Source organism: Sceloporus occidentalis, unplaced genomic scaffold (assembly GCF_023333645.1).
Source record: "Sceloporus occidentalis isolate IW3139 unplaced genomic scaffold, rSceOcc1.0.p SCAF_1, whole genome shotgun sequence".
NCBI classification, from domain to species: Eukaryota; Metazoa; Chordata; class Lepidosauria; order Squamata; family Phrynosomatidae; genus Sceloporus; species Sceloporus occidentalis.
Genome location: NW_028316981.1, coordinates 216,383,374 through 216,408,490, shown reverse-complemented (window position 1 = coordinate 216,408,490; position 25,117 = coordinate 216,383,374). Strand labels below are relative to the sequence as shown.

The 25,117-nt window shown below is 40.4% G+C and overlaps 1 protein-coding gene across 1 annotated transcript; it reads left to right on the top strand.

The window, feature by feature from the left end:
- The first annotated feature begins 511 nt into the window (after positions 1 to 511).
- CASP2 (caspase 2) lies at positions 512 to 24,911 on the top strand. The gene is made up of 11 exons (XM_089511102.1): positions 512 to 736; positions 6,981 to 7,131; positions 8,191 to 8,358; positions 9,412 to 9,493; positions 12,551 to 12,648; positions 13,543 to 13,719; positions 17,266 to 17,394; positions 17,792 to 17,882; positions 22,192 to 22,341; positions 22,495 to 22,604; positions 22,930 to 24,911. Exons 2-11 carry the CDS (start codon positions 6,982 to 6,984, stop codon positions 23,062 to 23,064), a joined length of 1,290 nt encoding a protein of 429 aa, XP_089367228.1. The 5' UTR covers positions 512 to 736; position 6,981; the 3' UTR covers positions 23,065 to 24,911.
- The last annotated feature ends 206 nt before the right edge of the window (positions 24,912 to 25,117 follow it).

The window sequence follows — 25,117 nt, the reverse complement described above, 5'->3', positions numbered from 1 at the left end:
TGGAGGACAGAGGGTCTTGGAGATGCCTCATCCATAGGGTCGCCATGAATCATAGCCAATCCAAATGCAGTTACAATACAAACAAAACCTCCTCCTCCTCCCTCCTTCTCCTTTTTTCCTAACACGTGATCTCATCCTCTCAAGTTGCAGCCCATTTCCTGCCCCTCTAGGACGCCGAGCTCTATGATCCCGTTGGAAAGCCGAAGGGAGCCAGAAGCTCCAGTGGCACCCATTTCCCGCCTCTCTAGGACGCCGAGCTCTATGATCCCGTTGGAAAGCCGAAGGGAGCCAGAAGCTCCAGTGGCACCCATTTCCCGCCTCTCTAGGACGCCGAGCTCTATGATCCCGTTGGAAAGCCGAAGGGAGCCAGAAGCTCCAGTGGCACCCATTTCCCGCCTCTCTAGGACGCCGAGCTCTATGATCCCGTTGGAAAGCCGAAGGGAGCCAGAAGCTCCAGTGGCACCCATTTCCCGCCTCTCTAGACGCCGAGCTCTATGATCCCGTGGAGGACTAAAAGGATCCAGAAGGGGAAAGAGCCTCTTCTCCTTTCCCTTCCTAGGGAAGCCCCGCCCCTTTCTCTCCTTCCAGGCCTGAGGCTGCCCAAGTGGGCCTTCCCTACATCCGGGGACTTTGGAGCCTGAGCCAGAGAAATTTAGGCGGGAAAGCTCCTGTGAGGAAGGGAAGAAGAAGAGGCAGCGCCTGGGGCCAGAAGCGCTAAGGCCGCCGATGTGGACGCGTGAGTGGCCCTTATTTCTCCGGGGAAGGCAGGATCCTATCCCGGGGTTTTCTTTAGTCTAGGTGGGACCTCCTTCCCGGGAAGCCCATCCGCACTGCAGAAATAACCCGCTTTAACCGCCATGGTTCAGTGCTAGGGAATCCTGGGAGTTGTAGTTTTTTGGGAGACACCGAGCTGGATTATTTCTGTTCACAATTTAAACTCTTATATCTGCTACTGGTCCAAAGCACGCTGCAGAAAATGACCCAGTTTGAGACCGCTTTAACTCTCCTGCTTCAGTGCTAGGGAATCCTGGGAGTTGTAGTTTTTTGGTGCACCAGAGCTCTCTGACAGAGAAGGCTAAGTGTATCACAAAACTACAGTTCCCAGAATTCCTTAGGACTGAGACAGGACAGTTACAGTGGCCTCAAACTGGATTATTATGTTTTGGACCACTGATTTCCCCCCTGTATATAGCCCTTGTAGTTGTGTGCCTTCAAGTCATTTCCAGCTTATGCTGACTCTTATCATGGGGTTTTCTTGGCAGGATTTGTTCAGAGGAGGTTTGCCGTTGCCTTCCTCTGAGGCTGAGAGAGTGTGACTTTTTGCCCAAGGTCACCCAGTGCGTTTTCATAGCCAAGCAGCATTTAGTTTGTCCTCTCTCAAAGGGATGGGGAATGTTAGACCTTCCAGATGCTGGACAACTCCCACCAGCACTAGCTAGCATAGTCAATCGTGAGAAGTCATGGGATCTGAAAACTAAACATGTGGACAGCCACATTTTCCCTATCCCTTTTCTACGTGAATGTGTATTATTATTATTAACCTTTATTTATAAAGCGCTGTAAATTTACACAGCGCTGTAGATACAGTCTTTTTAATTGGACGGTTCCCTGCCCTAAGGCTTATGAAATGTTATGAAGCAGAGCCCACTTGTGAACTCAGTCAGTCCTTGATCCTCCCGCAGAAGTAATCCTAGCTGTGAAGGCAAAGGCTTTCATGGCCGGCATCCATAGTTTGCAGTGGGGTTTGCAGGCTATGAGGCCATGTTCTAGAAGAGTTTATTCCTGATGTTTCGCCAGCATCTGTGGCATCTGGCATCTTCAGCAGCAGACATGATGACTAATTAGCAGGCACTAATCCTCTTTGCATATCCTCCTACCCTATACACAGATTAACATGGGAATCACTCCTCCTCACCCAGGGTCACACAGTGTGTCTCTGTGTGTGTGTATGTATGTATATACCCACTCTCTTCCAGGTTAGCACTCTCTGAAGATGCCAGCCACAGATGCTAGCGAAACGTCAGGAAGAAACTCTTCTGGAATATGGTCACATAGCCTGCTAAACCCACAACAAACTATAGTAATCCTATCTTTTTCACACTTGTGTTTCTCTTCCTGTGGGTAGTGCTGAAAACAGTGCGCCTGCAGCCTTTTTAAGCAAACACTGTGGGCTCGGTAAGGAAGCTACAGGTTCAAATAATGAGTCTGTGGGGCTTTAAAAAGTGAAGCGCCACCTTGGGTTCCCAGGACCCAGGCCTCTCAATGCTTACCCTGCTGTCCCAAGTGTCAACTCCCAGCCAGTCTATTTACAAGTAAAACACCAGTAGTCACGTAAGCTCTTACCAAGTTTATTTATCTTTTAAATATGAACTTAAAAATATGTACAGGCAGTACATATACCTCAGTTAACAAAGTAAATGTGTTCTTGGACTTTGGTACCAGAGACAGATGCAACATGGAAAGAACAGGGACGGCTTCCTACACCACAAAAAGGGGCAGTTTAGTAAGTTTCAGCAACTCATAATGTGCTCATGTTAAACAAAACAACCAGGCCACACAAGCCTTGCGTATGTAAACAGAAACATCTTTTAGAAAGAGACCACTTGGAGGGCCTAAGTACTGTAAAGGTCCTGTCTGATCTTGGAAGCTAAGAAAGGTCAGCCCTGGTTAGTACTTGGATGGGAGAGCAAAATCCATGGATGCTCAAGTTCCATTAAATACAGTGACATAATAAAATGGTTTCCCTTATGTAAAATAGCAAAATCAAGGTTTGCCTTTTGGAATTTATTTATTTTTTGAATAATTTCAAGCCATGGAAAATCTGTGGATACAGAAGACCAACTGTACCAGGTAATGTGGCCTATATTCCAGAGGAAGGAACTGGTGAAACCACCTCTGGATTCCTTCCCTAAGAAAACCCTATGAAATTCATGGAGTGACCATACATTGACAGGTGGCTTGAAGGCACATGGACACAGATGGAAGCCACTTGAAACCTTCTTCCAAAGTGCATCCACAGACAATTATTTTCCCTACCCTCCACCTTTGTAATAATAAGCTACAGGAAAAGAGATTCCACCTCAACATTAGTAGGAATCTCCTGACAGTAAGGGCTGTTCGACAGTGGAACAAACTTATTCCTCGGAGAGTGGCGGAGTCTCCTTCTTTGGAGGCCTTTGAATAGAGGCTAGATGGCCATCTGTCGGGGATGCTTTGATTGTGAGTTCCTGCATGGCAGAAGGGGATTGTCCTGAATGGCCCTTGTGCCAACTCTATCATTCTGTGATTTTATGATTCTATGATCTGTATACTTGTATCTTAAATTGTTGATGTTCCTTTCTCCATACTTCTTCTAATTCTGCTTTCCATATGATATATTCTGCATATAAATTAAACAGTGTGATAAAAATGCATGCTTGTTTGATCCCATCGCCAGTGGAAGCCTTTCTGTTTCTCCATATTGTGTTTTGACAGAAGCCTCTTGTCAAGAGCATAGGTTACATATCAAGACAATCAGATATTGTAGCACTCCCATTTCTTTTACAGTGAACCATAATTTCTCATGACCTACTCAGTCAGAGGCTTTATTTTGTACAGAACAGGCTGATTTCCATTTGAAATTGCTTGTTGCATTCCATCATTCAGTGTATGTTTCCAATATGATCCCTACTGCTTTGTCCTCTATGAACCCAGCTTGGACATTGACATTTCTTGCTCCAGATATGGTAAAAGTCTTTCTTGTAAAATCTCAAGCATAATATTGCTTGCATGGGATTGTAGTTTGTCGGTGCAGTAGTTTGATAGTTGCTACAATCCTTTGTGTCCCCTTTCTTGGAGACTGGAATATATATTGAACGTTTCCAGTTTGTGTACCGTTGTTTGGTTTTCTTCATTTGTTGACAGATTTTTTTTTTGCTAGGGTTTCAATGGATTCTATCTCAACTTGAAACAGATCTATTGATATGCCATCCTTTACAGTTATTTATTTTCCAGAGTGTTTTGAAAACTTTTGATTAATGGTTCTTCTTTGAAGGAATCTGTCATCATTTCATCTATTTTGAATAGTTTCTCATTATATTATTAACATTAGCTTTTGATTTTGCCCTCTTCTTATGTTGATGACATAGGATCCCTATTCTTGGTTTAAATTTCCCTTTAATTTCTCAGATCTTATGGAAAAGGTCTCTTCTACTTTGTTTGGTCTTCTGTTTCTTTGTATTGATTATTGTAATAGTTCTCTTTTTCCCTACACAAAGTTGCATTCAGGATTCTGCTTCTGTCATTGTTTACTTTTGCTTCTTGTCTGTCCTTAACCATTTGAAGAGTTTCATTTGTCATCAATGAGGCTTTTGACTATAGATTGTGCTTTTTGCATTCTTCTCTGACATGTCCCTTGTTTTGGTTCAGTATTTTCCTGGTTCTTTGTCAGTTCGGCTTTGTAGTGCAGATCTTTTCTGTACACTGTCTTTAAATTCTGCAGGGATGTTCTTCGGGTTATATTTTGGCACGATGATGGACTTAGTATACTTCATCTTCACTCTAATTTTTAATATTAGCAATTTATGGTCTGTGCCACAATCTGGTCCTGGGCTTGTTTTTGCAGACAAATGGAGCATCTCCATCCTCTGCTTCCTATTTTATAGTCCACAGTATTTGGTTTCTTTGTTGGCTATCTAACAACATCCATTTATACAGTAGTGTCTGCGGTTGCCTGAAGACTGTGTTTTCAAATAACAAACTGTTGGCCTCACAAAATTCAGTCAGTTTCTCAGTTCATTGTTCACTTTTGCTCTGTTTCCTACTTTTGCATTTCAGTCGCCTATAATTATCAACCTATCCTGTTCCAGTGTGTGATCAATTTACATTGATAGGTTTTCCCCTGGAGTCTTATAGATATTTGGTTATACTTTGCATGGTATAGTGGGCCCTTGTTATCCTCTGGGGTTTGGTTCCAGGACCCCCCGTGGATACCAAAATCCGTGAATGTTCAAATCCCAGTTCCATCAGGGGCTAGCTTGAAGAAGCAGAGCCCTCCCTCCGGTCCATCTGCCTTGGTCCAGGCCTCAGAGGGAGAGAAGAATGCTGGACCTGATTCCCTCCCTCCCTCACCATTCCCTTCTCCTTTTGTGTCATGTCTTTTAGATTGTAAGCCTGTGGGCAGGGAACTGTCTGTTATCCCCTCTATTGTAAACCACTCAGATTCCCAGTGATTGGGCGGTATATAAATAAAACCTATTATTGTTATTATTATTATTATTATTATTATTAAATGTAATGGCATTGGAAAATGGTGTCCCGTATATAAAATGGCAAAAACAAGTTTTGTTTTTAGAATTTATATATTTTTTTAATATCTTCTAGCCGTGAATGTTTGACTCGGTGGATTAAAAAACTACAGATACTGAGGGCCAATGTATTCCTCTGATTGTTTTTCCTACCTCGCACTTCACTATTAATGGCTCCGTATCTCTTCTTGAAAATGACAATGCAGTAAACAAGATTATTTTTATAGGTTTTTTCCCCTAGGGGAACATTTTACTCAGTTTGGATGTAAGGGTAGGTGGGAAAAATAGGCATCACTACCCAGTGATTTCTGAAAGATGAAAAGAATCTCAAATTGATGCCTATAATTTTTGGTTAGTGGAGCATATACTCAACAAGTGCAGTACACTGTCACAGCGCCACAGTTTTCTTATTGCTTTCTCTTTATGGTTGCATAGTTCCCAGAATCTCATAACATAGCATGGTGTGGGCCATCTGGCCAGATGGGGCAGGGCTTCCATCTAGAAAGGCTGCACACCACCCCTCTTTGCAGTTCAGTTTTCTACAGATAACAAAGCCAAAGTAAGGAGCTGAGCTGGCCATGCACACCTCCCCGGCCCTTCCTTGCTGCTGCCTGCTTCTCCCAAGGCAAACCGAGCTGCTACAAGGAGCTGGGCCAAGCACACGCCCCCTGCTCCTACTTGCTGTGGCAGCTGTGTGCCCTCAAAGATGGTTTCGTTTGCCACAGGTTCACCACCAAGGGTCTAGGCTAACTCAAAGGTATTTTCAAGGTGTTGAAAATACCATAACATAGGATCAATATAAATATGTAGAAAAGACACTGGAGAAATAGTGCCACAGCTGGAGCAATCTTCTGTAGTTGTAGCCTTTAGCCTTGGTGTTGGGGGCATTTGGAGAAGGGCCTTTATTGTCTGGATAGTTATTTCATTACTGTCTAGGTAGTTAAATCTAGGTAAAAGAAGACACTTTAAGGTAATTGGTCCAAACCATTTCTTTATAGGTTAAACCCAGAATTTTGAATTGGGCTCAGAAACTGACTGGCATCCACCACAGATGACAAAATATGACAACTGTAGTTACAAATAACAATATGGTAATCATCCCCTCCCCCTTCCAAATTAGTGTGGTTGTTAAATTTCACTGGCAGAAAGCACCTGATAACTAGTTTAATAACACAACTGTTGGTTTTTCTTATTTTTACCAACTGGTTTTCACTGGCCGTCAGCGATGCAGAGTTGTAAATAAGAGAGGAGAAAGAATTTGCAGTCAGCCCCCATAAAGATCACTCAAAGAAATATAGCACATTTACAAAAAATTATATTCTACGGAATAAACAACTATCTAAAAGCAAGATTTTTCCATTCATCATTTTCTAATACTTTCTTTTCTACATCAGCCAAAATGTTACGCTTCTGAGAATTCAAAACTGACATGCAGTTTTTTCTTAGCACAAGGCTGTATGTCTCTTGATTCCAAAATCCAGGTCCTGAATCCTGAAGTCCCAACAACACAGAGTATATTACGTTTTCATAAATATTTTTAGAACTTTGGCCTCAAAACAAGTTACGAATGATGTAAATGCTGAAATGATTGCCTTTGTGTGTGTTCTACTTTTTAAACGTAATGGTACATTGTGGAAAGTGTGGAGAGTAAGTGTCATTTTTGTATTGTGATTTGCTTTCTTCTTTTGTTTCCAGAATGCTGGGTGCTTGTGGCATGCAGAAATGTCACCAGGAGGCACTGAAAAAGAATCGTGTGTCCCTTGCGAAGCAGCTTGTGCTGAAGGAATTGACAGAACACCTTATAGAAAAGGATGTTATCACTGAAGAAATGATGGAGATGATACAAGTACTTTGTTGCCTTGTTTATAGATAGATAGCTGACGGTTCCAAAATATCCCTGCATGTTATTGTTATTTGCATTCAACTTGTTTCTGACTTATGGTGACCCTAAGGGAAACGTATCACAGGGTTTTCTGGGGCTGAGAGTGTGTGACCACTTGCCCATGGTTTCTATGGCCAAGCATGGAATCACATCTGGATCTCCAGTCATACATATTAGAGGAAACTGAATACTGCCATTTCCAAACATGGCATTATAGCTTGTCTCTCTCCTGATAAGCTTTTTAAAAAACCGCACCTATTCTTCTGTTTACTTATTCCTTTACTTAGAGCCGTGCTCTATTTAGTCTTAACTTATTTTTTCTTCTTGAAACAAAACTATTTCAAGAGACGTGGAAAGATATATTCCTTTGGAAATGCAGATGGGTGATGGTCTTTCTGCCCCTGTTGAACTCCTAGTGAGCTTCCTCCTGCAGTTCTTGTCCTGCTGTTCATTCTTTTCATAACAGATTCAGAGAAAAGATACTTTTGGCTCTTGCCTTTTGGTTCAACTACCCCAAAATTTTGGGTATACCTATAGAGAAGGAGATATAACCATCCTAGGGACGGTTATCCCTAGGATAAGCAGGCAACTTTTCCATAAGACACTCTTCCCCCTATTAAAGTATAAATAGTAGAAGGAGAATAGAGTAAGATGCTTGGTTAGTTAATTATTAGATCTATAATAGCTTATGCTAACATAAATAATCAAACTGTTGCAACAGTGCAGTGTTCAAAGAAAGGGAATGCCAACTTTTTCATGTAGCAATATATAATAAGTTAGCATGATTATGATCAAATGTATGTAGAGCACATTTATTATTATTATTATTATTATTATTATTATTATTATTATTTGCTTCTTTGGCTGCATTTAGTATTACATAATCTGCCATACTGAATTTAATGTTTCCTGTGCATTTTCTTAGGATATTTACATATGTTGCTTGCAAAGGAGACAAAGAATACATTGTGAAAGAAAGGATTCACAATATTCTTTTGAATTCTGTTTTCTGCATTGATTCAGGCCAAGGCTGGGAGTTTTAGCCAAAATGTTGAATTCCTGAACCTCCTTCCTAAGAGGGGTCCAACAGCCTTCTCAGCTTTTTGTGAAGCTTTACGAGAAACCAAACAGCATCACTTGGAGGAAATGCTCCTGAGCACTATCTCCAGTCGTAGCAATGGGACTGCAAAGGTAAGAAATGATCAAATAAGATTTACTAGGAAAGCTTATCTGGGTTTGGGTGATCTTACATAGTTTCATCATGTGAGTGTGCCATCTCAGAATGCATGTGCCCCTTAAAGTCTTTTTATGGCTACTTCAAATACCTGCCTGCAGAAAGCTAATGTGGCATGAAGAAGCCTTCTCACTTGATTTCACCACAAAATGTTAGCTTTCCAAATGTAGCAAGTCTTAAACCTAGTGATGTTTCCAAATGAATCCCATGTGTTATATGGACTCATGCATGGGTAAGAATAAAAACATAAGGAAGTAGCTAGTTGATCGACCCATGTTTTCAAATGTTTCTACACTTATGCACAGAGCATGGAAAATAAGCAAGATGAACTTGGAGTCATAATGTAGGAATGCCGATGTTAGCCTCATAGGCAGCAGCAAACACAGAGGTGTAATATTATCAGGGCTGTATCTTTGTCAGCCTGAAATTTTTCAAGAGCCACTCTTCAGTTAATTCCAAAACACCCCAGCAAAACGCTACTCTGTTACCCATGATTTCCATATTTCAGATTTTAGAGCAGAGAATATTGTATAAATAAGGTGAATCTATTGTTCTGGTTGTACAATCTAGTCTTTTTTTTCCTGTGGATGAAAAAAATCTCTCTTGCCCACATTCCTTCAGTATTCCTTTTATGATCAATGTGTACTTGTTCTTTAGAAGTAGCAGTGCTTCAGTATATTCATTCAGAATTTGTATCCCTTTGTCCATTTTGAGCAAGTAAGTTTATGGAAGTAAGATTTTAAAACCCAATGTTTACTGTATATTTAACCATAACAATAAGTTAATGCATCTGCACTGAAAACAAAGTTAAAATAAACAAAATTCATAGATACATTCTACTATAGACTTTTTATGCCCACACATACATATGTGTGTGTATTTAGCCACCCAGTAGGCAAATTAGAGATTTCCCCCCTTTCTTGGCCATCTTTATGGTTCACGTCTGTTATTTGTTCCTGTTGAAAAGTCCATGGTTGGTGATTTTTATCATCCTGTGTGATCTCTTTCAGTTGAGTCATAGCTATGAGGAAAGTCTGTCGCTTCCTGTACGTGAAGTGGGTATCTTTCAAAAAAGGCCACGTTGGAATCATGGTAAGCTTAAGCAGAATGTGACTGTTTCAGCTGCACTTTATTTCCTATGGTTTTATAAAAGTCAAACAATTTTCCTCATCTTGCTATGAAAAGAAGGTATTTGTTTTTAGGTTTAACCCCCAAAGGGCACTGTTTTTAAGGATGTGTGACTAGCTAAAAACAAGAGCTTAGGGCCAAGGTTTTTGTAATTACAAGTGGATTTCTTGCTTTTGCTTTGTTAATCACTGGGCAGTATTTGTTTGGTTATTTTTTAGAATGTTCTTGTATGTTCTTTATTCCTACAGACCCTTTAAGTATTAGTGAATATATGAACAATAGCTTTCTCAGAGAGTATGCAGGTACATATTAGATGTAGATATAACACTTCTTGTATGTCACAGTGTTGCTACTATCCCCTTATGGCTATTTATGTAAGGAAATATAACACGTCAGAAGAACACAGTTAGTGGATATCAAAATATCCATGCTACAAGTAGGCACTTCCAGAGCTGCTTAGGTCATTGAAATTGCTGCCAGCAAGTACTTTTGGATTTCAGTGTTCTGTTTAGTTACACAAGTGTCTGCCCAGGAACATCTAGTTTGCATAACTCAAAATTAGTGGCTGAACCTAATTCTCAAGGTAGAAAGGAAGTTTTAACCTTCAGTGTTATGACCAGAAAGAAATGTAATAAATAAATATATCAGCAGTCAGGGTAGACAACTGGTGATTTGTTGTTCAGACACTTATCTTTATCTGCTCTTGTGCAATCTTGTGAAATGAAAAATTGGCCTACAATTTCAATAAGAGCTTTTTTCAAGAATTTTATGAGTGAAGTTCCAGCATTATTGATATATCTATCTATCTTCTTGTACTGTATTGGTGTCTCATATAAAAGGGTTGTAGTGGGGGAGAAGGGTGGGAAATGAGGGTATTGCCCACACAATAAAAAATTCTTCCCAACCTAAATGAAATTATTTCAGTCCCCATTTTTGTTGCTTTTGCAGAGAGTGAGGAATTGAAAACTGTTCACTTTTATATTTGTTAAACCTTTTAAATTCGCAGTGGTCACATTCCCTTGTTAACTATGTCTATCCCTTTTCTTTGGATGCCTAAACTATTTCTAGATATCTTCCAAATAGTGAACAGAAGTTTTAAGTTAGTGCAATGCTAAAAAAAATTGGGAATTGAAGGAAAACTTCATGGGGGTAGAAATCTTACATGAAGGGCAATCTCCCCCCCTCCCCTCGGTAGCTACACCCCTGTGATACAAGTTCCTCAAGAGTCAATTACCGTCTGCTTCTTTCGGGGAAAGACTGATTGCCTTTAACTGTAGGACAAAATATCTATTGGACAGGGGTTCCCAACCTGTGCTCCAAGGAGCCCTTAGTTCTCTGTGTGCGCTTCCCAGGTGCTCCATGGCCGCTCCAGGAAAATGAAAGAAATGAAAATGAATGAAATGAAGATTAAGAATATATTCTTATATATAATCCTAAACACCATTAACTTGTAAGACACAAGGGTAGGCCACCTACTGACTATGCCATGGAAATAAGGGCTGTGCAAGTAAAAAAGTTTGGGAACCCCTTCATTAGGTGGTTGTGCACACAAGCCAAAAGGCCTGGATTTCTCCCAGGCTCATGTCGTCTAGTTCAGATGACTCAGGCCAAAACCCCAGAGGCAGGATTATGCCCGATTCTGCCTATCCAGACATGAATACAGGGGATCCGGCCTGATCCTGGAGTAAACAGCCTTTATCCCTGGTTTTCCATTGAGGTTCTAGGAAAGTTTCCATGGGATATTCATGCCACCACGCCATGCTCCTTACCTTGCCAGCTGCCGCGTTCACTCAACAACCCCCAATTTGCTGCATCTAATGCAGAAAAGGGGCACCTGGCTATACCCACATGGCCAGGCACCCTGTTTTCTGTGTCAGACATGGTGATGGGGAGGCTTCTAAGGGAAGGAATGAGTCAGCAAGTTAAGAAGCGGAGGATCAATGTGTGGACATCTACCCATCCTTGTGCCAACCCAGGTACCCACCTGGGTGAGCACTAGGAAAGCTCAGCCTGTGCTTTCTTGGCATATGTCTGCTCAGCTCCTAGATAAATAATAAAGTGACATATGTGGGAGTTGCATATCAGAAATATACTTGTCCCTCCACATTTGCAGCTTTGACTTTTGTAAAATTGATTATTCTTGAATTTTATTAATATGTCAGTGGTGGCAAACCTTTCACGGCCTGAGTGCCCAAAGTAAAAGTCCAGAGAGGCAGCGGAGGGTTGGGGAGGAAGAGGAAGAGGCTCACTCCTCTTTCTTCTACCCCCCCCTCCCCCGGTGCTGTCTCCAGCCTTCAGCTGCCTCCCCGTGCTGGGGGAAATGGTGCCGTGTGCCATAGGTTTGCCATCACGGATCTGGGTCCTCCAGCGCAACTCTGTGGTCAACTTTAACCAAGTCACCCTGAAGGATCTCGGGATTCCTAGACAGAATACTGCACTAGGCATTTGTAGCTCCTCCAGCACAATTCTATGGTCAGTGTCTTGCAGATGTTGACCATAGCGTTGCCCTGGAGGACCTAGAGATTCCTAGACTGGTGTTTTCTCAGATAAAAACATAGTGTTTTTGCTGTTTGCAGTTTTTCCACATTCATTGGGGTTCTGTGCCCCTAACCCCAGCGAATGTGGAAGGATGAGTGTACTCAGAATTAGGTAATTCCTACAGTTGTTTATTATCATTTTTCAACATAGATTTTCTGCTCGGAAGATCCCCCCCCCCCAAAAAAAATTTTTTTCATTTAGTATCCCTTTTTGTGGAACCTGGGACAAGAAGTTATGGAGTAGGGATTTTGGACTATGCATATAGCTTCTTCCAATTTCACTGACATCTTCATATCTCTTTCCTTTGCAAATCCCTGACAAATGGCTCCTCTTGGAAGCTGTTATTGGCTCTTAAATAAAACAGATATGTTAATTTTGCTGAGTATCCCCAATGTTCTGTAAATGCAGAGTTTAAAGCTGCATAGAAAATGTATATATGTTCTCTTGTCCATTTGCATATCAGTTGTTGAACTATGTCTTCAGCAGAACCAATTGAGCATTCTTTGGATGATGGAGATGGTCCCCACTACCCTCAGGTGATACCATGCACTCCTGAATTCTACCACACTCATGAACATCTGGTAAGTAACCTAAAGGGTGGGAGTTGAGAATTCATCCCACTCCACTCTCCACAGCAGTCCCTGGAAGAATCTATTATTTTATTTGTAGTCTGCATAAAAAATAATTTACAACTGGTTGTGTGGAAATGTGTGCTGGTTCAGAAGAATACATGTTTTTTTCTTTTCAGATACAGTCATAAAAGCCTAAGCAGACAGATAGTTATGAAAACAGAATAATGGAGGCATATGGTTTGATTAATTTGTTTTTATGCATGCTTCTAACTTTAGATTTTTTTTTCCTTCTCAGAGCTATGTATGTTATTTCTGCAGAAAAGGAAATGGTTTAGACCCTTTCACCCAGGCAGGCAGGGGTCATATTCTTCAGCTTTTATGTCACTGGGCTTGTTTGGGGGAACGTATATTGAAGGGACCTTTATTACCTGTGTTCTGATCTAAAAGTATAATGCTATGAGCAACTTTTGCAGGCATTTATTTTTGTGTTTTAGTCCATCTTTTCTTAGATCAGCCCTGACTGTTGTCACTGTTGCAGGCTAGAATGCAGGTATTCTTTCCATTTGTAAGGCAACAGATTAAAATTTAAAGCAGCATTGATTTTCAGTATGGCAGTGCAATATTTGTATATCAAGGCTGAATAACAGGCAGTCCTTCAGATGTTTGAATGCAGTTCTCATCAACTGTAATTGTTCTACCCTATGGTCTGTATGTAATAGCCCTTTACTGGTGTGTTTTCTTTTGGGTAAAGGTATCTGTGGCCTTTACCTTTGTTCTTATTTGTGCACAATTGCCTAAGTACATCAGCATTTTGGCTGCAAAATATTTGTAAATACCATAGGATTTTTTGTTTTAACACACAGAGAGGAAAATTTGATCTATAAAATTAACTGTCCTCCATAGGCATACAAGTTGAAATCACACCCGCGGGGCCTAGCACTTATACTTAGCAACATACATTTCAACAAAGAGACTGATCTGGAGTTCCGTTCTGGTGGAAATGTCGACAATACCGCCCTGCACATGCTCTTCAAACACCTTGGCTACCGTGTGATTATGCAACATGATCAGACTGCACAGGTGAGCCTGGAGAAAATGTGACACATAGCTGCATCAAATTGCCCTAAAATTACTGTGGGGGAGAAAATTAAGGAGGTGTTGCTTCCCAGAGTCCCATGAAGGGGCAGTGTGGTTCCCACAGTACTTGGCAGTTTCCTATGCCAGCAATAGTGACTGATTTCTGATTGACATTACTTTGAAATTCTGCATGTGTGTAATATTGAACTTCCAGTACTGAACCAGATTTATGAAAGCAGCATAATATTACTGCAGTGAGTTCATGTATTTCTGTAATCCTGGCTGCTTTTTGATAAACTAAAAAACAAAATAGGTGTTTGATCTTTCCCATTTTAGTAGCGATAGCAATTTGCCTACTTTATTCCTAATTGCTACTTTCCCAAGTTACATCTGGAATCAGTTGTACCATACGCTTTTCCAGTTCCAAAGTGTAGTTACCTTGTTACTACTTTTCTAAAGCAACAAGCAGATTTTGTGCAGTACATCTTATTTGTTCTTAAAGAGCCAGATTTGTTTCTGATTCTGATTAACATTGCTTGCACCAGGTGTACACTGTAGTTATACAGTAGACTGATTTTGAATTAGGAAACTGAGTAGGTGACCATGGACATTTTTTTTGGGAGGGGGACCCAAACAAAACACTTTGTAACCCACTTTTCAATTGAGATTCTTAACATGGGATATAAATAATAAAAATTTAAAATACTACACGGAAGGTATAGAACCATAAAAATATTATCCTGGAAATAGCAGTGGGAAAGGTATGATAGTATGTCCTACTCCATGTATAGGTGAAGGGACTAATAGCCAGATGCCTTCTGCATTTGCAAAATAGTCTTCCTCAGTGGCCTTTCCATTCATTCATTATACATACACATACAAACACACATACATTATAGATATAGATCATGTATCATCCCACCACTGTCCTCGCTGTATTTTTTTTTATTGTGTTTTTAACAGATGTTTTAATTGTAACTTGTTTAATCCTGTTTTAAGGGAGGGAATTTGGGATATAAATTTGTAAATGTGGATTTTAACGTGTTGTAAGCCGCTTTGATTGTCCTGTCACAGAAAAGCGGGATATAAATAAAAGTTTTATTTATTATTATTTATTAGATACAGATATATATAATTAGCTGTTAGATTTGTCCTATTGTTCTGTTCTCTTCCTTATCCATCCATCCATCTCTCTCTCTCTTTTATTTCCTCTCAAATATATATTATGATCATTTAATGTGGGTTCAAACGTAGTTTTTTTAATTAATTTTAACTGCTTAGAAAACAGTAGATAACTTAAAAGCAACGATAAAACAGGCAATTAGAAAATACTACAGAGAAGGGGCGAAGTAGGTAATTAAAACTACAAATATAAAAAAAAAAATCATAAAAGAGAAAGAACTCCTGCTTAGAACAGAGGAACTCCTTGATCAGTCTTAGTCAAGCAAATCAAATATTTTAAAGCTTAGACCATGTAGTGGACTGGTAGCACCCCCAGGGCTCCCTGCAGAGTGCAATGCCCAGTTCCATTGCTACAAAAGATGGCCATATAGGGGAATAGTTGGCAGCCTAGTTACAACAGTTGTAACTACAGTAGTGTCTTATAACTTTGCAACTTCCTAGCCTATATCCTGGAGAAGGCAACATCTGCAGACAGGGAACTAATCAGCTGCCACTCGGGTTTGAAGTCACTTGGAACATGCAAGAAGGAACAGCTGCTGTATAAGGGGAAGGACAAAAGGGAAGTAAGGGAGTGCAAGAAAGTTAAAAGCAAAGGAGAAAGATGAGACAGAAGAGTGTGTCAAAGTCAAGGAAAGATAATCAAGGCAAGAGAGAAAGGGTGGCCCGTTACAGATGGGCATAAAAGTACGTCCTGGGGACATACTAGGGTTAGAAAGGGGCGTCACTTCCTGACGCCCCTAACCCTAGTACGGACCCAGTCCGTACAAAATGGCGGTTTCCGTTCCACACGGGGGGGCACCATTACAACATCACGAACGCACCGCCTCCAAACGAGGCGGCGCAGACGTGATGTCATTGCGCTGCGCAAGGGCGCATAGAGCGCCCTTTCTGTGGCACGAGAAGGAGCTCCGAAACGGAGCTCCTTCTGAGGTTTGCATCCCTGGCGCAGCCTTTAGACGGCTGCGCCAGGGACGCAAGGGAGAAAGGGGCCGAGCGGCCCCTTTCTCCTCCTCCCCGCCGCAGTCGGGTGTCCTTGGAGCATGAAGCCCCAAGGACACCCCTTTCCAGGCTGCAGGGAAGCGGCCTTTTGCCACTTCCCCGTAGCCTGGAAAGCGGCGGATCGGGGCCTCGGAGGCTGCTATTGTGGCAGCTGAGGCCCTGATACAGCGGGGAAAGGGCCGCTTACAGGCCGCCCCAAACGGGCGGTCTGTAACGCACCGGTGTGAGCTGTGGCTTGAGCAGTCCATGGTCCAAACCTCTGTAGCAGTAGTATCTCTCTCACCACCCAGATCCAGGGATAGAGACAAACTACATATTCCATTCCAGCACCCAGGACTAGAGCTGACAACTGATAAAGAAAACATAGGTACTTTAGTTCTAAGAGGAAGACCAAGACACCCAGGGCTTCAGCAAACTAACTCAGAGCACTATAGTAATCAAAATATTTGATGGGAGAGAGGCCAAGGAAGAGCCAAAGAATTCTACACAGGAAGAATATGGTAGAGAGAGCTCTGAAAAGGAGGGACTGGGAGTAGAGTTAGGAACTTGACTATTAATCTCCTGGGTGACAGTCATCTAAGAGGTAGGAATACTTGTTGTGGGCCTACAAATCATTTCTAGTTTGTGACAGCCCAAAACACTTTCATGGGCTTTTCTTGGTAAGATTTGTTCAGAGGGGGTTTGCCTTCTTCTGATGCTGAGCGAGTGTGACTTGGGCAAAGTCTCCCAGTGAGTTTCTGTGGCCAAGTGGCATTCAAACCCTGGTCTCCAGTCCAGTTCTCAAACCACTACACTAGCTCCTGTGGAATTTCTGACGATAGCTGGACTAAAATTACCAGTTCTCCGTGGATATATGCAAAGCAACCTCATATGAAGTGAGGAGGCAACGCCTAATAAAGACAATAGTGCCAGCTGTGACTGTGACCTCACTTTGGCAATATAAGGGTCTTAGTCATGGGGGGGCACCCCATAGGCCATCTCCAAGAAAATATATTTGGTATGGAGTGGAGGATTGGTAAAAACCTTAAGTGACAAAGTATATCACTGCTTCTCAGAATAAGCTGCTGCTTAGTGGTATTAGTTTGAAACATATCTTTGTTATTTTTAACTTGTCTTGAATAATTAGTAGTTATAATACTTTAAAAATATAATGCTTTAAAATCTTCTAGAATATGAATGAGCTCATGGGTATCTTTAATGAATCCCTTCCTTTCCTTGGAGTTACTCTTCTGTTTTTTGGTTATATCCTGTAGATACCCCATAAGCTTCTGTATGGTCCACTGCTTTACTATATTAATTGCACATTTTCAAGTTCACTGCCGTGTGCTGTGCCAGGGAGTATTTACTTTGGTTATTTTCATTTCTCAGGAAATGCAGGAAGAATTGGAAAAATTTTCAAAGCTTCCAGCTCACCGAGATGTTGATTCTTGCATAGTATCACTTCTCTCCCATGGAATAGAGGGTGGAATCTATGGCATAGATGGCAAGCTACTTCAGGTAACTTAATATACAAGGGTATTCTCCTTCATGTAAAAGTATGGGCAGGAATAAATGATATTTTAACTAAATAAAGTTCTGATAAGTTTCTTCTCTGAAGTAGAGGTCATTTGCAAGTTGTAGGAGCTGGAGGAAATGCATAGGAAAAATAGGGCATAGTAAATATTAGCATTATGTTCAGAGTGTTATGTTTGCCTCGTTATTTATAAAAAAGGCACCTTCCAATATAAATATTCATAGGGCAGGTTGAATAAAAGCAAATAGAGTATGTCAGGGCACTAACAAAATTAACAATAATAAATGGCAGATTTGATGTATTTTGTAAAAAATCTGTTTGTGCTAGGCCCTGGTTTAACAGTTTGCTTTAACAACTGTTTTTTGCCTCATTTTTTCACAGTTGCAGGAGATTTTCAGACTCTTTGATAATGCTAACTGCCCTAGTCTTCAAAATAAACCCAAAATGTTCTTCATTCAAGCTTGTCGGGGAGGTGAGTCATGCCAGGAGTGAGGGTGGGGAGGACACCTGTGTTTCACGAACATTCCCCCTTCTGCACAGCTTGCGTTCAACTCTCCTCTTTGCTTCTCTCAGGTATAAGCGGAACCCACATTCACCTCCCTGCCTTGCTGTTGCCACTACCTCTGTCTGTAAGTGCTTCTCACTCTGCATGGCATGTGGTCAGCAATTTGCAGACCCTGCAGTACCATGGAAAAGGAGAAGGGGAGCTTTCTAATAATGCCCTATGTGTTGCATGTATGCAGTGGAGCAGTTAGCCAGACTAATCAGACTCCAGAAAGGAGATTTCATCAGTTTGCTGGAATTTTTTGGGCTACTCTTTTTCCTCTTTGGTCTGCATTATAGTCTTTTCTTATCATTGTTGGATCTTGGTGGAATGAATAACAAAGCAGCCTGACAGTCAGTAACACATTTTCCATAAAGGCCATCATCTGTAAATAGGAGCACTACATATTCTACAAAGGGGAATTATGCTGAAAATGTTGGCCATTTCTTGCACTTAGTTAGGAAGCATGAAGGAGTATTTAGTTGTGACTTTTCCTGGTGGAGTGGCGGGATCCTGTGAAACTGGGAGAGTGGGATTGACCCTCCCTCCCCATGACAGACTTGTTCATATCCTCCAAAATTGGCTGAGCTGGGAAACCGAAATGGTGAAAAGAGGGAAAGAAAGTTCACAGAAAGAAATGCAAAACAAAATACTTTTTTTCCTTTCATATAACAATTGTAAAAGTTTGAAGAAACATTCTCAAAAATCAGACAGAATAACGGAGGCATGTGATTGAAAAAAAAAATAGATCCTACAAGCCTAAAGTCTGCCCATGGTATAGGAGGTGGTTGGTGACTGACAAGAGTTTAGTTCTTTTTAGCCATTTCAGGTCATATCAGAATGTTATTAGAAATATAACCTCAGCTATGACTTAATCGAATTTGGTAATGGATGGTCAGAGATCTCTATAGGCATTCTTCATTTATTGCCCTGAAAAAATGGTATAAAATAATTTAATAGATGAAGCACATTCTGCTCTTTCAGTGAATAAACCCCCCTCCTTTTTACACATTTTGAGACTGTAGCTGTTGTTGGGTTTGTTTGGTTTGTTTGGTTTTTTCCATTAGAGTGTTACGTTTACATGAAATATAAAAGTACAAATGAAGATATTATATGACCTGGAAATGATATTTAGCAGATAGAGACATCCATAAGTGGGATTTAGTCTTTCAGATTTAGCAGTCACATCTTAAAGATGAGACCAAAATCACCTTGCCTTTTCAGAAGGGAACGGTGTGTTTGATATGAAACATGCCTAAGTACTAGTAAGATTTAGTGTTTAGGCCTTTGTGGTCTTTCAACTTTATATAGAAACTGAGTATGTCTCAGTGGATAACCTAATCAAATAGAAAGCTTTTGCAACCTCTTTTCTGTATGTTTGATGCGTGTGTAGATCAATCTTGCTCCTGAATATCCTACAAAATCAGTATTATGTTCTGGAGAAACGTTTGACATCATATTTGGAGTACATCTACAGAGTGATTTGGTACACAGTTTAGTTTTGGGGTTGCTCCCTTATAGGTGCCCTACTAAAAAAAACTAAAGCAAATTTAGTACAGAATTTTTCCCCAGAAGTCTAAGGTGGGGAGTTTATTGCTTACCAAAAATATTTTGGGAGTATGTAGTCCCCAAGAGGCAACACAAGCAACACAATAATGAACCTTAGTGTGGCCAGCAGACAGATTTGAATGGAAGAAATAAGAGTTTTCGGCATTTGCTTCCTCAAGATTATAGTATCCTGTTCAAGTTAACTTTTCTAAGGAGAAGCATCTCTTTACTGCCTGTAGAAGTTTCCCCAGGAATATTCAAGGCATCTGCCAAATTTGTATATGCCATAATAGATAATACTTTGAATAAGTAGACCCAGGGGCCACAGGACGATTTAGATGAGTTTCACTGGAGCCCTGAGAACAAAGTTATTGTTTCAGAGATAAAGCAGCATGTATTATACAAGAAGCAGGAAACAAATAAAAATTATTATTAGTAGTAGTAGTAGTAGCAGCAGCAGCAGCAGTAATAATATTCTAAATGAATTTATTGGCAGTGGCCTTAACTTGTTTATTGGCAGTACTATGTGCTTTGGCAAATCAGTTTAGCTTTGGAAGTTCATTTCTATTGGAATAAAAGCATAACAATGAAGTTTGAGGGCATTGTTTGCTTTCATTTTGATTATCTGTGTCATTAGTGATGCACAAGCTTGAGAATCACTGAAATAGTCCTGAGCCTGATCTTCAGTCCTTGCTGTGGGTTTGATAACTAATGCTGATTTTGGTTTTCTAATATCAAAGCCAGGCCAGATCACAATTATATGCATGAAGATCTTAACTGGCAAAAGTGTTAATTGCTGTTCCTGAGCAGCTGTTTTCAGACTATAACTGATTCTTTCCTCTGCGTTTTATTTTGTTGGTGGTTGCTTGATGTTTTCAAGAATACTATGCAATCCCATAGAATACGTGTTTATCATATCAGATCATTTTCATGTAGATATATCATATTTAGCTGTCAATTGCTGCAGCCTAGATATTTGTCTTTCTCTTTAACACAGTGCCCCTGAATGGCATACTTAAACCTTCATTACTTCATGTTAGAATTCATTGGGGTATCTTAAAACAGTTTTAAGAGTGAAATGATCTTAAAATGGAGGTTGCTGACTAGTGGCCTGAATTCTGTTTATATCCCAACTAGAATACATCAGATGAATTATTGGGACTGACCAAGGCCCAAAACACACTGCATAAATAATCCTGTTTGAGACTGCTTTAACTGCTCTAGCTCAGTGCTAGGGAATTTTGGGAACTAGCTTTGTAAGATATTTAGCCTTCTCTGTCAGAGAGCTCTGGTGCCACAATAAACTACAATTTCCATGATTCCCTAGCACTGAGCCAGGACAGCTAAATCTGTCTCAAACTGGATTATTTCTGCAGTGTGCTTTGGATCCTAGATGTTGACTTGCTATTTAACAATTGACTTAGTAGGACTAAGTCAACAGGGTTCAAGCCACAGTCTTCCCCAACAGCATATCAATACTTCTCACCATTTTATTCCTAGACTCAGTTTTCCTTGTACTAGTTCCCATAAGGAATAAGCCTTATATTATTTAGTAACCTTGCTGTAATTGTTTTTCTTTGCTAGCTACTCCTACTTCTGTCTCCAGTATGTAATACTTTGATGAAAGTACTTTTTATCTGCTTACAACCTTTATCATCCTAGGAGCTTTTCTTTTGTTGTTGCTGCATGAATTTCAGAATCTAATCTGAACACCTAAGTATGTGGCTTGATAGAAAGCAGATAGCATGACATTCCTGTCCCTTGCATTTTCTCTTTGTTCTCTCTCCCACTCTCTCCCCATTGTTATCTTGAGATTTGGTTACTAATATTATCTGGGTGTGACTTGAACAATTAATTATGCTTACTTTTCAATTTAATTGGCCTTTTATGATAATTAGCTAAGTAGGAGACCCAGTAGGGATTGAATCATAGCCATAAGCATTGGGATTTTGGGGCTATGAGACCATGTTCTGGAAGAGTTTATTCCTGACGTTTCACCAGCATCTGTGGCTGGCATCTTCAGAGAATGCTGGCATGGAAGTGTGTGGGGTATATATACTGTGTGACCCTTGGTTGAGAGGAAGTGATTTAAATATTAATCTGTATATTGTTCTGTTGTTGAATGGCAAGGCCTCAGGGTGTCTCATTAGTGATCCATTATCTATATAATAATGCTAAAGGAAAAGAACTTATAAGTGAAATAAGATATATTTTAGTAAAATAGGCAAAATATGAGTGTGGTTAATACCTAGTTAGTGTAAGTCTAAAGAGGAAAATTTCCGATTCAAGAATCTTTCTAGACTCTTCTAGGGACAGAGGAAGGTAGAGATGATCTTTCCTTCCATCTGCTAGAAATCTTACAATAAGTACACAGAAAGAGAATTCTGATGACAGAATTCGCAATAGCTTACTACAGCTGTTCTTGACATTTAGAGCCTGGCTTACCATGGCTGTTCTTGACGTAAGCATGGCATATGCCTAGGCAGTTCATCTCATGTGTACTAGTACTGTTTGATTGATAAAAACTGAAAAGTAAATTAGATATCTAATAACTCTGTGTTCTGGGAAAATAGGTTTTGTTGGGCAAAACATGAATGTATTCAGGAAATGTGATGTTTTTTATTAGAAAAAAAATCTGGTAGAATAACATTAAATTGCTTTCTGCTTTTTTCCCCTTCCCTCCTGTTAGATGAGACAGACCGTGGAGTGGACCAAATAGATGGGAATGAGCGCGCCAGCTCTCCAGGTTGTGAAGAGAGTGATGCAAACATGAAAGAAAATGCCAAGCTGCGCCTTCCCACTTGCTCTGACATGATCTGTGGATATGCCTGTTTGAAGGGTATGTTGGATATTAACATAGATGTTCTTTCTATTCACATACATGTGAACTGCTCTAAGGTTGTTACACCTTTGAATGGAGCTGCCATTCCTCCTCTTCAGTGGATCATCTTGGTTCTGTGCCTTTAGATTTGTTTTATTTATTTGTTCACAGGCACAGCTGCTATGAGAAATACTAAACGTGGGTCTTGGTATATAGAAGCTCTCACTTCTGTGTTTGCTGAAGACTCCAGACATATGCATGTGGCTGACATGCTTGTGAAGGTGAGCCAAGACACTCCATTTACTCTGTCTTGCTTCTGTCTAGCGTCTTACTGGTTTTTGCATTCAGTGAGCTATCAAAACTGATGCTGCACTTTGCCTTGGGCTTCCTGTGGTGTATGTTTGGGAGACAGAATCAGTAAAATTAAGTACCACAGCCCTGTTTCCCAAATTGTTTGGGGGAAGAATGATGCAACAGAAGTGGGCTTATGTATAAAAATGATGGGACTGTCTTTGAATTTCAGTAAAAAAAAAATGCATTTAAAAATGTGTTGCTTTTCAAATCTCTTAGGTTTTGTTTTGTCTTTTATTGTTATCTCTCTTTTAGGTGAACAGATTAATCAAGCATCGAGAAGGCCATGCTCCTGGCACAGAGTTCCACCGCTGCAAGGAGATGTCGGAATATTGTAGCACTCTCTGTCAAGACCTTTACCTATTCCCAGGCTATTTTCCTGGGAATTAGCCCTGCCATCCTTTCTCTAAAGCAGCTGCTTCATCTATGCCCAGCCAGTTGAATGTTGGGCTGGTTAGAGTACAGCCATTCGGATATTGTTAGGCCTTAGCTCACCAACCCTTGCTAATATAGTCAGTGGCGAGGGATTCTAGAGTTGGAAACTAACAAACTTTGAAGGGCAAAATTTTGCCCTCTCTTGTTCTGTGCAGTTGCCATGCAATGATCTCAGACTGACCTTTCTTCGTGGCTTTTTGGTTTGGGAAGAATTCTGATTGGCTGAAGAGAAACCACATGCGCTGTGTTGCTCCTGAGTTTTTCCGATTTTTTAAAAATTGGGAAATTTCTGTCCTATGCAAAGGCAGCTTAAACATATTTTAAACATGGCTTGCTTGGTCCTATTTCTTATTCTTGGTGCAGTATGTCCACTGAGGTCATGCTTTCAGGCAGAATTTGGGAGAGGTTGATGCCTGAAACCCAAGTTTAAGGTTTATAATATTGAAGTTTTGTTCTTGTACCAAAAACAGTGAGGTAAGGAGCACCTTAATGATTAGTAATATGTTGATAAACAGGAGTGTTAATAACCGTTTGTATAAAAGCCATTTTATATAAAAAAATGAAAAATTGAAAACAGTGTTTTTTAAAAAAGTATTTTTTACATTGAATTTTATGTAGGACAAATTTATGTTTTGCTTATTTGCCTACATAGATGGCAGATTGGGTAGTTCAGCTGAAAAAGAGTCCACCCCTTAAAAGATTAAGGATATATACTAATAAAACTGGTTTGGAACTTTGCCAATGCTAAAGTAATTTTCTATCCTTGAACAATCCATCTAATGCAGATACGCATGCAGTTTCAAGTTTGCTAAACATCACTATTATTATTATCCCTGCTTGTTTTTCACTATGTTTTCATTATTGGGGGAATCATTGCATCACGATTTAAAAAGAATCGAAATACATTTTCCATTGTACATGGTGCTTTGTAAAAAATAAATCCAAGTGACCCATGCATAGGATTATGTGCAGGCAGCTTTAACAGTAAATATAGCTTGAGTTCTTTCTCCTATAAAAGTATGAGGACGTTGTAAGTTTAGTTATGGATGTGATGCATTGGAATTGCTCTGTATTAATAAAGACCTGGCTTTACCTTTTCTTTCCCCTAGTAAGCTATATGCAGTGGCTCAAGTGGTTAAAACCCTGACTGTTGATTGCAAGATGGGCAGGTTGGCAGTTTGAGGCCCAGGTACTGCATGATGGGGTAAGCTCCTGTCACTAGTCCCAGCTCCTGCCAACCTCACAGTTTGAAAGCATGCAAATGCAAGGAGATAAATAGGTACCACTTCTCAATAGGAAGGCAACAGCGTTTGATGCAGTCATGCTGACAACATGACCACCAGAGCAGTCCTCTGATAACGCTGGCTCTTCGGCTTAAAAACGGAGATGAGCACTGCTCCCTACGGTCAGTAATGACTAGACCTTCATGTCAAGGGACTACCTTTATCTTTTTAAGCTATTCAGGTGCCTTGCATCAGGCTTCTTAGAGTCAAAGTAGGCATATAGATGTGTTCAGAAATTCATATCTCATTTATAAGCCAATATAGGAATATACCTGTATATAGCCTCTTTCCTTCTTCCATTCAATCAGTAAAAAAATCCTGATCCTTCAGCTAATTATAATTTTGCTGTTTAAACTGAACTGGAAAGATAATGGTTAATGGCTTCAAAACGTGACAAGTTATAATAGGCCCAAACAGACAGGCCCAAAATAAAGCTGCTTCGGGTCACTTTGGAGGTATGCTGTTTAAATGGCACATGTATCTTAAGAGGCCAGAAGCTGCGCCAAAGCTGCACTGCAATCCTTAGGAGTGGAGCATGGCTTTGATGCAGTTTCCAGCCTTTTAGGACGCATGCATCATTTAAACAACATACCTCCAAAGTGACCCAAAGCAGCTTTATTTTGGCCTGTTTGAGCCCAAAGACATAGTTCAAAGTTTAATTCATGCAGTGTCTTGTCGTGAAGCTATAAACTAGCTGCCTATGTTCAGTTGAAAAGTTAAACTAT

Excerpts from the sequence above, each read along its gene's own strand:
- CASP2 (XM_089511102.1), top strand. The coding sequence starts at position 6,982 with ATGCTGGGTGCTTGTGGCATGCAGAAATGTCACCAGGAGGCACTGAAA. Across the intron at positions 12,649-13,542 it reads ACCACACTCATGAACATCTG|GCATACAAGTTGAAATCACA; the intron begins GTAAGTAACCTA and ends TGTCCTCCATAG. Across the intron at positions 17,395-17,791 it reads TAGATGGCAAGCTACTTCAG|TTGCAGGAGATTTTCAGACT; the intron begins GTAACTTAATAT and ends ATTTTTTCACAG.